The sequence below is a fragment of the Nerophis ophidion genome, linkage group LG26 (genome assembly GCF_033978795.1).
Source record: "Nerophis ophidion isolate RoL-2023_Sa linkage group LG26, RoL_Noph_v1.0, whole genome shotgun sequence".
Taxonomy (NCBI): Eukaryota; Metazoa; Chordata; class Actinopteri; order Syngnathiformes; family Syngnathidae; genus Nerophis; species Nerophis ophidion.
In genome coordinates, this window is record NC_084636.1 from 8,126,757 (window position 1) to 8,141,965 (window position 15,209).

Consider the following 15,209-nt stretch of genomic DNA (forward strand, 5'->3'; position numbering starts at 1 on the left):
TTTGGAAGATGAATGTTAATAATCCTCCCAACGAAATGGCGCCTTTATCGTTTGGATAAGTTTGAATTAGTTTATTTTTGTAGAAAATGTTGTATTGGTTACGAACAAGAGTTGCTATGAAAACGAAACAAAGCCGCTAAATGCTGCGATTGAGTTCACATTTCGTGTCTTTTTATATAGTTCGCATTGAGGAGTTAACGTTGGTAACTATTGGAAGCGCTGAAAGAAGATAACTTGTGAATATCCTAAATGAAAACTCACCTTAGAAGCGTCACTTGTGTGTTTTGTGAAGAAATGTTCACTCTCAGACGGACCACACCTCTTGTGACGTCACGTTGACGTGGAGGCAGCTGGTCCAAGGAGGCGTTCATGTCAACCTCGTAAATTACCCAAGCGTATAAAAATGTACTTTACAAAAACAGTGACTGACTGGATAACGAGTACATAGATTAGATATAATTGGGATTGAATTGTATATTTAATCTTCGAATAAATATTTTGGGAAAAGGCAAGTCTGAAAACTCAGTGAGTTTTGATCCTCTATCCGTGAACGCCCCGTCTAAGAAACCTTCCTACCGCACGGTGGCAGCACCTCGACACCACCAGGCGGAAGTAGTATTGTTGTCAGCGGAAGTGGTGCTGTTGTCAGCTGGTGGTGTTATTATAATCCAGCAGTCACTTCTTCGGCCTGCTTGCTTTTATTTTATTTCTTATCTTCGGAAAACATGAAGAAGTTGTTGGACGGCATCAAGAAGGACTTGACTTTTAAATCTGCGGGTCCTGGGAAGAAGCTAACTGACGACAGGAGGCAAGTTGTTTGCCGGAGATAGACAAACATGACGTTGTTTTTTGCTAGACTTGATATCATATGTGATATTTCTACTGGACGTGATATCGGACTAGACTTGATATCAGATGTGATATTTCTGCTGGACTTGATATCGGACTAGACTTGATATCAGATGTGATATTTCTGCTGGACTTGATATCGGACTAGACTTGATATCATATGTGATATTTCTGCTGGACTTGATATCGGACTAGACTTAATATCAGATGTGATATTTCTGCTGGACTTGATATCGGACTAGACTTGATATCCATCCATCCATTTTCTACCATTTATTCTCTTTGGGGTTCACGGGGGGGGGGGGGGGGGGGGGGTTGCGCTGGCGCCTATCTCAGCTACAATCGGGCGGAAGGCCTTACACCCTGGACAAATCGCTACCTCATCGCAGTAGACCTTATATTTGAAAATTCTGCTGGACTTGATATTGTGATATTTCTGCTAGACTTGATATCAGAGTATGTGATATTTCTGCTGGACTTCATATCAGCCTAGACTTGATATCATATGTGATATTTCTGTTGGACTTGATATCAGACTAGACTTAATATATGTGATACTTCTGCTAGACTTGATATCATATGTGATATTTCTGCTGGACTTGATATCAGACTAGACTTAATATATGTGATACTTCTGCTAGACTTGATAACATATGTGATATTTCTGCTGGACTTGATATCAGACTAGACTTAATATATGTGATACTTCTGCTAGACTTGATATCATATGTGATATTTCTGCTGGACTTGATATCAGACTAGACTTAATATATGTGATACTTCTGCTAGACTTGATATCATATGTGATATTTCTGCTGGACTTGATATCAGACTAGACTTAATATATGTGATACTTCTGCTAGACTTGATAACATATGTGATATTTCTGCTGGACTTGATATCAGACTAGACTTAATATATGTGATACTTCTGCTAGACTTGATATCATATGTGATATTTCTGCTGGACTTGATATCAGACTACACTTAATATATGTGATACTTCTGCTAGACTTGATAACATATGTGATATTTCGGCTGGACTTCATATCAGCCTAGACTTGATATCATATGTGATATTTCTGTTGGACTTGATATCAGACTAGACTTAATATATGTGATACTTCTGCTAGACTTGATAACATATGTGATATTTCTGCTGGACTTGATATTGTGATATTTCTGCTAGACTTGATATCAGAGTATGTGATATTTCTGCTGGACTCTATATCAGACTAGACTTGATATCATTGTGATATTTCTGCTGGATTTATAGATTAGACCTGTTATCAGATGTGATATTTCTCCTAACCTTGATATCATATGTGATACTTCTGCTAGACTTGATATCATATGTGATATTCTCTGCTGGACTTTTATGGGCACAATAGTTTACTCCCATTAGCTACAATGTTAGCCACCTCCCACTTGCCGTATTTTACAACCAAGAATGCATAAAATTAAATTAAAACATGTTTTCTTGTCTTTCATATGGATTGTGCTGGATTTGATATCGGACTAGACTTGTTATCATGTGATATTTCTGCTGGGCTTGATTTCGGAGTAGCCTTAATATATGTGATATTTCTGCTAGACTTGGTATCATATGTGATATTTCTGCTAGACCTGATATCAGACTAGACTTGATATCAGATGTAAAATTTCTGCTGGACTTGATATCGGACTAGACTTGATATCATATGTGATATTTCTGCTGAACTTGATAGTGGATTAGACTTGATATCATATATGATACTTCTGCTGGACTTGATATCAGACTAGACTTGTTATATGTGATATTTCTGCTTGATATCAGACTAGACTTAATATCATATGTGATATTTCTGCTAGACCTGATATCAGACTAAACTTGATATAATATGTGATATTCCTGCTGGACTTCATATTAGTCTAGACTTGATATCATATGTGATATTTGTGCTGGACTTGATATCGGACTAGACTTGATATCATATGTGATATTTCTGCTGGACTTGATATCGGACTAGACTGGATATATGTGATATTTCTGCTAGACTTGATATCGGACTAGACTTGATATCATATGTGATATTGTATGTGATATGGGATGGCATGGCGCAGCGGTAGAGTGGCCATGCGCGACCTGAGGGTCCCCGGTTCAATTCCCACTTAGTACCAACCTCGTCACGTCCGTTGTGTCCTGAGCAAGACACTTCACCCTTGCTCCTGATGGGTGCTGGTTAGCGCCTTGCATGGCAGCTCCCTCCATCAGTGTGTGAATGTGTGTGAATGGGTAAATGTGGAAGTAGTGTCAAAGCGCTTTGAGTACCTTGAAGGTAGAAAAGCGCTATACAAGTACAACCCATTTATTATTATTATTTATTATATTTCTGCTGGACTTGATATCGGACTAGACTTGATATATGTGATATTTCTGCTGGACTTGATATCAGACTAGACTTGCTATGTGATATTTATTCTGGCCTTGATATCGGACTAGATTTGAAGTAATATGTGATATTTTTGCCGGACTTGATATCAGAGTAGACTTGATATCATATGTGATACTTCTGCTAGACTTGATATCATATGTGATATTTCTGCTGGACTTGATATCATATGTGATATTTCTGCTGGACCTGACATCAGATTAGATTTGATATCATATGTGAGATTTCTGCTGGACTTGATATCGGACTAGACTTGCTGTGTGATATTTCTGCTGGACTTAATATTAGACTAGACTTGATATCATATGTGATATTTCCACTGAACTTGATATTAGACTAGACTTAATATCATATGTGATATTCCTGATGGACTTGATATCATATGTGATATTTCTGCTGGACTTGATATCGGACTAGACTTGATATCATATGTGATATTTCTGCTGGACTTGATATCGGACTAGACTTAATATCAGATGTGATATTTCTGCTGGACTTGATATCGGACTAGACTTGATATCCATCCATCCATTTTCTACCATTTATTCTCTTTGGGGTTCACGGGGGGGGGGGGGGGGGGGGGGTTGCGCTGGCGCCTATCTCAGCTACAATCGGGCGGAAGGCCTTACACCCTGGACAAATCGCTACCTCATCGCAGTAGACCTTATATGTGAAAATTCTGCTGGACTTGATATTGTGATATTTCTGCTAGACTTGATATCAGAGTATGTGATATTTCTGCTGGACTTCATATCAGCCTAGACTTGATATCATATGTGATATTTCTGTTGGACTTGATATCAGACTAGACTTAATATATGTGATACTTCTGCTAGACTTGATATCATATGTGATATTTCTGCTGGACTTGATATCAGACTAGACTTAATATATGTGATACTTCTGCTAGACTTGATAACATATGTGATATTTCTGCTGGACTTGATATCAGACTAGACTTAATATATGTGATACTTCTGCTAGACTTGATATCATATGTGATATTTCTGCTGGACTTGATATCAGACTAGACTTAATATATGTGATACTTCTGCTAGACTTGATATCATATGTGATATTTCTGCTGGACTTGATATCAGACTAGACTTAATATATGTGATACTTCTGCTAGACTTGATAACATATGTGATATTTCTGCTGGACTTGATATCAGACTAGACTTAATATATGTGATACTTCTGCTAGACTTGATATCATATGTGATATTTCTGCTGGACTTGATATCAGACTACACTTAATATATGTGATACTTCTGCTAGACTTGATAACATATGTGATATTTCGGCTGGACTTCATATCAGCCTAGACTTGATATCATATGTGATATTTCTGTTGGACTTGATATCAGACTAGACTTAATATATGTGATACTTCTGCTAGACTTGATAACATATGTGATATTTCTGCTGGACTTGATATTGTGATATTTCTGCTAGACTTGATATCAGAGTATGTGATATTTCTGCTGGACTCTATATCAGACTAGACTTGATATCATTGTGATATTTCTGCTGGATTTATAGATTAGACCTGTTATCAGATGTGATATTTCTCCTAACCTTGATATCATATGTGATACTTCTGCTAGACTTGATATCATATGTGATATTCTCTGCTGGACTTTTATGGGCACAATAGTTTACTCCCATTAGCTACAATGTTAGCCACCTCCCACTTGCCGTATTTTACAACCAAGAATGCATAAAATTAAATTAAAACATGTTTTCTTGTCTTTCATATGGATTGTGCTGGATTTGATATCGGACTAGACTTGTTATCATGTGATATTTCTGCTGGGCTTGATTTCGGAGTAGCCTTAATATATGTGATATTTCTGCTAGACTTGGTATCATATGTGATATTTCTGCTAGACCTGATATCAGACTAGACTTGATATCAGATGTAAAATTTCTGCTGGACTTGATATCGGACTAGACTTGATATCATATGTGATATTTCTGCTGAACTTGATAGTGGATTAGACTTGATATCATATATGATACTTCTGCTGGACTTGATATCAGACTAGACTTGTTATATGTGATATTTCTGCTTGATATCAGACTAGACTTAATATCATATGTGATATTTCTGCTAGACCTGATATCAGACTAAACTTGATATAATATGTGATATTCCTGCTGGACTTCATATTAGTCTAGACTTGATATCATATGTGATATTTGTGCTGGACTTGATATCGGACTAGACTTGATATCATATGTGATATTTCTGCTGGACTTGATATCGGACTAGACTGGATATATGTGATATTTCTGCTAGACTTGATATCGGACTAGACTTGATATCATATGTGATATTGTATGTGATATGGGATGGCATGGCGCAGCGGTAGAGTGGCCATGCGCGACCTGAGGGTCCCCGGTTCAATTCCCACTTAGTACCAACCTCGTCACGTCCGTTGTGTCCTGAGCAAGACACTTCACCCTTGCTCCTGATGGGTGCTGGTTAGCGCCTTGCATGGCAGCTCCCTCCATCAGTGTGTGAATGTGTGTGAATGGGTAAATGTGGAAGTAGTGTCAAAGCGCTTTGAGTACCTTGAAGGTAGAAAAGCGCTATACAAGTACAACCCATTTATTATTATTATTTATTATATTTCTGCTGGACTTGATATCGGACTAGACTTGATATATGTGATATTTCTGCTGGACTTGATATCAGACTAGACTTGCTATGTGATATTTATTCTGGCCTTGATATCGGACTAGATTTGAAGTAATATGTGATATTTTTGCCGGACTTGATATCAGAGTAGACTTGATATCATATGTGATACTTCTGCTAGACTTGATATCATATGTGATATTTCTGCTGGACTTGATATCATATGTGATATTTCTGCTGGACCTGACATCAGATTAGATTTGATATCATATGTGAGATTTCTGCTGGACTTGATATCGGACTAGACTTGCTGTGTGATATTTCTGCTGGACTTAATATTAGACTAGACTTGATATCATATGTGATATTTCCACTGAACTTGATATTAGACTAGACTTAATATCATATGTGATATTCCTGATGGACTTGATATCATATGTGATATTTCTGCTGGACTTGATATTGGACTAGACTTGATATCAGATGTGATATTTCTGCTGGACTTGATATCATATGTGATATTTCTGCTGGACCTGACATCGGATTAGATTTGATATCATATGTGAGATTTCTGCTGGACTTGATATCGGACTAGACTTGCTGTGTGATATTTCTGCTGGACTTAATATTAGACTAGACTTGATATCATATGTGATATTTCCACTGAACTTGATATTAGACTAGACTTAATATCATATGTGATATTCCTGCTGGACTTGATATCATATGTGATATTTCTGCTGGACTTGATATTGGACTAGACTTGATATCAGATGTGATATTTCTGCCAGACTTGATATCAAGTGTGATATTTCTGCCAGCATGTTGCCGTGTCATGTCTTTCCAAGACTTCTCAGCGGGCCCGTCTAGTTGCTGGCTGGCTAAGGCTAAGTCTGCATTAAGCCTGCTGAGAAGAAGACTTTGCTTGCCAGCTGTGTGGAGGATAAAAATGTGCTCTCCTTGTGTGGGGCTGCAAAGTGGTGCAGCTGACAGAGGCCAAAGGAGCTCGGCTGCCAAGCAGCGTGAAGAACCCAGCGAGGGATCCCAGCGAGCAGGAGCAGCGGCTCTGGCCAGGATTGAACAGCAGCAGCGGCCCAAAGTTCTCACCTCCCAGGACGCCATCAGGAACCAGGGTGACACTCACTGGCTTCTCTGCTCACTCAATAAACAATTACAGATGCTAACTGAATAAAGTAGCTAAGCGACTTGGATCAATTCTAACTGAATAAAGTAGCCTTGCTAACTGGATGAATGCTAACAGTATAAAGTAGCTATGCTAACTACATAACTGCTAAGTAAATAAAGTATCTATTATGATAAGTAGAAGATGCTGTGCTTATAGTGAAAAGAGAGCTGGAGGCTGAAGCTGCTGCACTGGCAGAAAAAGACAAGGCAGACACTGCAGAGGTTGGTTGTCTTTTTCCGCTCTAATCCTGTTTTTGGAAGCGCTTGAAGAGTTCTTCGCCTCCACAGGGAACCAACCTGGCCCCAAAAGTGCATCCCTGTTTGTCGGTGTCAGGTGTGTACTTCACCTGCCCGCTGACAGGAGCCACGCTCACCAGGGCGCAGAGGGAAGGCCACATTAAGGAGGCCATCTTAAAGGTGCGTCCTGCATGTTGTACGATTAGGATCATTGATAACAAACATGTGTTGACGTGTTGTATGATCATTAGTAACAAACGTGTTGACATGTATGATCATTAGTAACAAACTTGTTTGTCATGTATGATCGTTAGTAACAAACTTGTTGACATGTTTTATGATCAGTAATAACAAACATGAGTTGATATGTATGATCATTAATAACAAACATGTGTTGACATGTCTGATCATTAATAACAAACATGTGTTTGACATGTATGATTATTAATAACAAACATGTGTTGACATGTATGATTATTAATAACAAACATGTGTTGACATGTATGATTATGAATAACAAACATGTGTTGACGTATATGATTATTAATAACAAACATGTGTTGACATGTATGATCATTAGTAACGAATGTGTTGACATGTATTATTAACAAACTTGTGTTGACATGTCTGATTATTAATAACAAACATGTGTTGACATGTATGATTATGAATAACAAACATGTGTTGACGTATATGATTATTAATAACAAACATGTGTTGACATGTATGATTATAATAAACATATGTTGACATGTATGATTATTAATAACAAACATGTGTTGACATGTATGATCATTAGTAACGAATGTGTTGACATGTATTATTAACAAACTTGTGTTGACATGTATGATTATTAATAACAAACATGTGTTGACATGTATGATTATGAATAACAAACATGTGTTGACGTATATGATTATTAATAACAAACATGTGTTGACATGTATGATTATTAATAACAAACGTGTTGACATGTATGATCATTAGTAACGAATGTGTTGACATGTATTATTAACAAACTTGTGTTGACATGTCTGATTATTAATAACATGTGTTGACATGTATGATTATGAATAACAAACATGTGTTGACGTATATGATTATTAATAACAAACATGTGTTGACATGTATGATTATTAATAACAAACATGTGTTGACATGTATGATCATTAGTAACGAATGTGTTGACATGTATTATTAACAAACTTGTGTTGACATGTATGATTATTAATAACAAACATGTGTTGACATGTATGATTATGAATAACAAACGTGTTGACGTATATGATTATTAATAACAAACATGTGTTGACATGTATGATTATGAATAACAAACATGTGTTGACGTATATGATTATTAATAACAAACATGTGTTGACATGTATGATTATGAATAACAAACATGTGTTGACGTATATGATTATTAATAACAAACATGTGTTGACATGTATGATTATGAATAACAAACATGTGTTGACGTATATGATTATTAATAACAAACATGTGTTGACATGTATGATTATAATAAACATGTGTTGACATGTATGATTATTAACAAACATGTGTTGACATGTATGATCATTAGTAACAAACATGTGTTGACGTGTATGATCATTAGTAACAAACATGTGTTGACATGTATGATTATAATAAACATGTGTTGACATGTATGATTATAATAAACATGTGTTGACATGTATGATCGTTAATAACAATCATGTGTTGACAAGTGTGATTAATAACAAATGTGTTGCCATGTATGTTTATTAATAACAAACATGTGATTATAATAAAAGTGTTGACTTGTATGATCATTGACAAACATGTATGATCAGTAATAACAAACATGTGTTGACATGTATGATTATGAATACTTACCATGTTCTTAGCGCTTTGAAGAGGATGCAGTGGAAGCGTCTGTGATGATGATCCACACTTTTAACAAAGACAAAGAAAAAGTCAAGGCTGCTGTGGACATCATAAGCAAGTAAGATGAACTCAAAATTCACTCGGAAAGAAACTTATTACCTTTTTTATGTTTTCGCAGGTATGTGGAAAACATTTGTAAGAATCCTTCCGAAGACAAATACAGGAAGCTGAAAGTCAGCAACAAAGTCTTTCAGGTGAGTCTGACACTGCTGCCACCTGCTGGTTAGATAGTGTGATGCATCCTGCTGCCATCTGCTGGTTAGATAGTGTGATGCATCCTGCTGCCATCTGCTGGTTAGATAGTGTGAGGCATCCTGCTGCCATCTGCTGGTTAGATAGTGTGATGCATCCTGCTGCCACCTGCTGGTTAGATAGTGTGATGCATCCTGCTGCCATCTGCTGGTTAGATAGTGTGATGCATCCTGCTGCCATCTGCTGGTTAGATAGTGTGATGCATCCTGCTGCCACCTGCTGGTTAGATAGTGATGCATCCTGCTGCCACCTGCTGGTTAGATAGTGTGATGCATCCTGCTGCCACCTGCTGGTTAGATCGTGTGATGCATCCTGCTGCCACCTGCTGGTTAGATAGTGTGATGCATCCTGCTGCCACCTGCTGGTTAGATCGTGTGATGCATCCTGCTGCCACCTGCTGGTTAGATCGTGTGATGCATCCTGCTGCCACCTGCTGGTTAGATAGTGTGATGCACACTGCTGCCACCTGCTGGTTAGATCGTGTGAACGTATATAGTGTCATTCTTTTTTTAATGGTGGCGATAAAGAAAGTGTTGCCTTCAACTCACTTACTTCCCAGGGTCCCTGAAGGCAACGCCCCTTAGGCTTTTGCTGATTGGACTGTCATGAGGCCACCCCTTGCAAGCGCTCCCCGTAAAAAAGGCTCGAAAGTCTGAGTCTATAAAAAAAAGACAATATATAAAAGTGAAAATGACATTTAACCTGACCAAGCTTTTATTTTGAAATACATTTGTGTTTTCCTACCGCTTTGATAGGAGAGAAGTGATGTTGTGTGCTGCTGCTTGCAGGACAAGGTCGGGGCTGTAGAGGGCAGCAGAGAGTTCCTGCAGGCGCTGGGCTTCACCAGCCACATGCTTCCTGTCGAAGGTACTTTGCCACTTCCAGTGTGGCCTGCCAGGTGTCCTCATGTGTCTCCCGGCGTGCAGAGGCGGAACAAGAGTTCCTGCTGTTGCCGGAGCAGAGCGCAGACGCCCTGGAACTGATGAAGGAACGGCGAGATCGTCTCCAGCGCGGCCAGCCGCTCCGAGCCCAGCTGGACCGCCGGCCTCAAGCTTTCCGAGCGTCAGACCACGCCACGCGCTTCCAGCTGCCGCCAGACTTCTACAACCTGAGCGCCGAGGAGCTGAAGAAGGAGCAGCAGCACAGGTAGACCAGCGCTGTCCCACCCACGTTCTGTGTGGCTGTAGGCAACCTCCGCTCTGTTGCCCTGGTCAGGAGCGATCTGGTGGAGAAGAACTCCATGCTGCGCACCAAAGCCATGAGAGAACGGGACGAGCAGCGAGAGAGGAGGAAGTACAACTACGCTCTGCTGCGAGTTCGACTTCCTGATGGAACACTGCTGCAGGGTCGGTGATGCAAATATGACACAGTGCAGTGACATCGTCCCCTGCTGACATGTGACACAATGCAGTGACATCGTCAGATGGTAACATGTTACAAAATGCAGTGACATCAGCAAGTGGTGACATGCGACACGTGACAATGCAGTGACATCGTCACATGGTGACATTTGACTCAATGCAGTGACATCACGTGGTGACATGAGACACGTGACAGTGCAGTGACATCGTCACATGGTGACATTTGAAACAATGCAGTGACATGCTGCGACAAGTGACAGTGCAGTGACATCGTCACGTGGTGACATTTGACACAATGCAGTGACATCATCACGTGGTGACATGCGACACGTGACAGTGCAGTGACATCGTCACGTGGTGACATTTGACACAATGCAGTGACATCGTCACGTGGTGACATTTGACACAATGCAGTGACATCATCACGTGGTGAAATGCGACACGTGACAGTGCAGTGACATCGTCACGTGGTGACATTTGACACAATGCAGTGACATCGTCACGTGGTGACATTTGACACAATGCAGTGACATCATCACGTGGTGATATGCGACACGTGACAGTGCAGTGACATCGTCACGTGGTGACATTTGACACAATGCAGTGACATCACGTGGTGACATGAGACACGTGACAGTGCAGTGACATCGTCACATGGTGACATTTGAAACAATGCAGTGACATCATCACGTGGTGACATGCTGCGACAAGTGACAGTGCAGTGACATTTGACACAATGCAGTGACATCACGTGGTGACATGCGACACGTGACAGTGCAGTGACATCGTCACGTGGTGACATTTGACACAATGCAGTGACATAATCACATGGTGACATGCGAAACGTGACAGTGTAGTGTCACGTGGTGACATTTGACACAATGCAGTGACAATCACATGGTGACATGCGAAACGTGACAGTGTAGTATCACGTGGTGACATTTGACACAGTGCAGTGACATAATCACATGGTGACATGCGAAACGTGACAGTGTAGTGTCACGTGGTGACATTTGACACAATGCAGTGACATCATCACGTGGTGACGTGACAATGCAGCGACATCGTCACGTGGTGACATTTGTGACATCACGTGGTATGTTGTTACAATGCAGTGACATCACGTGGTAACGTAACAATACAGTGACATCGTCACTGGTGACACAACGCACTGACATCACGTGATGACACGGGACAATGCAGTGACATCATCATGTGTTGACATGTGACAAAATGCGGCGACATCACGTGGTGACATTTGACACAGTGCAGTGACATCATTACGTGTTGACATGTGGCACAATGCCGTGACATCATCACTGGTGGCACAAAGCATTAACATGTGACACAATGTAGTGACATCATCACTGGTGACACAATGCAGTGACATCACGTGGTGACACAATGCACTGACATGTGACAATGCCGTGACATCATCACGTGGTGACATGTGACAAAATATGGCGACATCATGTGGTCACACAATTCAGGGAAATTATCACGTGGTGACATTTGACACAATGCAGTGACATCATTACGTGATGACATATGACACAATGCACTGACATGTGACGCAATGCAGTGACATCATCACCTGGTGACGTAGCAAAACGCAGTGACATAGCGTGGTGACACAATGCACTGACGTGACGCAATGCAGTGACATCACCTGGTGACGTGGAAAAATGCAGTGACATCACGTGGTGACAATGCACTAACATGTGACGCAATGCAGTGACATCATCACCTGGTGACATGTGGCAAAATGCAGTGACCTCATCACCTGGTGCCATGTAACACAATGCAGTGACATCACGTGGTGACACAATGCAGTGACATCATCACGTGGTGACATGTGACCGCCCTCAGGGACCTTCTACGCCTGGGAGCGACTCCCTGCGCTGTACGACTTCGTGCGAGACTCCCTGCGGGACGGCTGGCAGCCCTTTGATCTCCTGGCTCCAGGAGGCGTCAAACTGCAGGAGTCGGAAGACGTCGCTCTCGCCGAGTGTAACCTGGTGAGTATCCTTGGAATGTTCTTAACTCCTGTTTGCAAGCCAGGCTCGAATCAATAATAATAATAACAACAATAATAATGATGATGTTGATACAGAGGTCAAAGTAGGTTCATCAACAACCTTCTTGTCTTTTGCTGAGTTGACACACTTAGCTTGGAATGCAGGATTTATTCTCACTCAGCAGAAAATGTTAACAGAACAGCACGGTGGTAGAGGGGTTAGTGTGTCTCCCTCACAATACCAAGGTCCTGTGTTCGATCCTGCGCTCGGGATCTTTCAGTGTGGAGTTTGCATGTCCTCCCCGTGACTGCGTGGGTTCCTTACGGGTACTCCGGTTTCCTCCCGCCTCCAAAGACATGCACCTGGGGATAGGTTGCTTGGCAACACTAAATTGGCCCTAGTGTGTGAATGTTGTCTGTCGCCTTCCGCCCGAATGCAGCTGAGATAGGCTCCAGCACGATCCCGAACGGAACAAGCGGTAGAAAATGTCAAAATATCACTTATCTATATACGTGGTGTGTATACATACAAGTTGGTATACATTCAATGTACTATAAATACAATAAAGTATACATACTACGTACTGTGTATACTAGGGATGCACCGAATAATCGGTAACCGAATATATTCGGCCGAATATGGCAAAAAAAGCCACATTCGGCCTTCGGTGGAATGAGTTAAATGCAAGGCCGAATAGTGGCATGTGACGTAAGTTTTTGACGCGGTGACGCAATCAACCATCGTGCGGTGACGTTGTAACCCGGCACCTTCGGAAAAATGTCAGCAGTGTGGAGATATTTTAAGGTGTCGGAAAGTGACAAAAGTATTGCAGTTTGCAACGAATGTTCAGCCAAACTGTCTCGAGGAGGTGCCTCGTGGCCGACGTCTTTGAGAGGGCGAAAAAGTTTGCGACTGACAGTGCCAAAAGCAAACGGAATTACAAAGAAGGTAATGGAGTTTATGGCTTTGGATGAACAACCGTTTAGTGTTGTGGAGGACATTGGCTTTCGGAGATTCATGGAGCACATTGAGCCCCGTTACACAATACCAAGCAGACGGTATTTCTCTGATGTGTGTTCTTTACATTGTGTGTGTGCTGTTTACATTATTAGCCTGTTGTGTAGGCTACCTATATAAGTGTATGAGGTTACAAGCATACACTTATTGAGATTTAGTGGGGCCTCTGTTTACATTATTAGCCTGTTGTGTAGGCTACCTATATAAGTGTATGAGGTTACAAGCACACACTTATTGAGATTAAGTGGGGCCTCTGTTTACATTATTAGCCTGTTGTGTAGGCTACCTATATAAGTGTATGACGTTACAAGCACACACTTAACTGAGATTTACTTGAGCCTTCTGTTTACATTATTAGTTTATCTCCTGTGGCTAAGCAGACTTTTGCCAAAAGGACAATAATTCATTTGTTGTGGGTTTATTCACTTTAATGCACTTATTTTTTTTTTGCAATGCATGTTTTGTTTTAAGGCCTAATATAAATGAAAAACTTTGTGCTTTTTTTGAAAAGCAAAGGCTACTGGAATATTAAAAAAATGTCAATATTCAATAAAAAATTACTTTATTTAAAAAACATGTCTAAAAATTTATTCTAAGCTATTTATGCAATATAAAAAAAATTGTGAAAAACTGCATTCATTATTCGGTATTCAGTATTCGGCCAAGCGTTTAAATTTTATTCGGCTTCGGCCACAAATTTTCATTTCGGTGCATCCCTAGTGTATACTATATTGGATGTATACATACAAGGTAGTATACATATAATATAGAATACATACACGGTGATAGAGTATGAATGTCATACCATGATTGTTTTGTGTCTCAGGTTCCTGCAGCCTTGTTGTCGTTGGCGTTTGACGCGGCCGTGCAGGCGGACATCGCAGCCGTGCAGCAGGCCGACGTCGCAGCCGCAGGAGGAAGAACTATCCTAAAAGACCAACTCGTGGAAAGCATTCAGACACTAACCTGAGGATCCCGTCTTCATCTCTGGAACTACTTTCCTATCGTCGTTTATGAACGCTAATGTCTGCTAGCATCACACCCGTCTAGGCGGTATATTGAACGTGAGTGAGTCCATGTTTTACATGCACTAATAGTTGCAACAATGACTTCAACACTACACACACCTGACCAGGTAGAAAGAAAGAAAGGAGGGACAAGTGGAACGCCTTTTTCCCGCCATGTCGTGCTGCTGGAAGCAACTTGCTGTCACACATGTTGTCATAAATACTGTAACAAATATTGTAATAAATACTATAATAAATATTGTCATACATACTATAA

At 40.5% G+C, this 15,209-nt stretch overlaps 2 protein-coding genes across 3 annotated transcripts in view; one reads left to right on the top strand and one right to left on the bottom strand.

The window, feature by feature from the left end:
* The window catches only part of LOC133543812 (UDP-N-acetylhexosamine pyrophosphorylase-like), a 36,982-nt gene extending 36,572 nt beyond the window's left edge, over nucleotides 1-410 (bottom strand). For both annotated transcript variants that reach the window (XM_061888616.1, XM_061888615.1), the window contains exon 1: nucleotides 262-410. The gene's annotated coding sequence lies outside the window, so the exon portion shown is untranslated. The remainder of the gene's footprint in view (nucleotides 1-261) is intronic.
* A 190-nt stretch (nucleotides 411-600) lies between these two features.
* On the top strand, nucleotides 601-15,209 carry LOC133543813 (UBX domain-containing protein 6-like). Its single transcript, XM_061888617.1, has 11 exons — nucleotides 601-808; nucleotides 6,905-7,059; nucleotides 7,269-7,333; nucleotides 7,400-7,528; nucleotides 9,238-9,335; nucleotides 9,396-9,471; nucleotides 10,318-10,396; nucleotides 10,456-10,675; nucleotides 10,745-10,875; nucleotides 12,760-12,908; nucleotides 14,752-15,209. The coding sequence occupies exons 1-11, from the start codon at nucleotides 726-728 to the stop codon at nucleotides 14,893-14,895; spliced, it is 1,329 nt and encodes a 442-aa protein (XP_061744601.1). The 5' UTR covers nucleotides 601-725; the 3' UTR covers nucleotides 14,896-15,209.

Excerpts from the sequence above, each read along its gene's own strand:
- LOC133543813 (XM_061888617.1), top strand. The coding sequence starts at position 726 with ATGAAGAAGTTGTTGGACGGCATCAAGAAGGACTTGACTTTTAAATCT. Across the intron at positions 7,060-7,268 it reads GGACGCCATCAGGAACCAGG|TGAAAAGAGAGCTGGAGGCT; the intron begins GTGACACTCACT and ends CTGTGCTTATAG. Across the intron at positions 9,336-9,395 it reads GCTGTGGACATCATAAGCAA|GTATGTGGAAAACATTTGTA; the intron begins GTAAGATGAACT and ends ATGTTTTCGCAG.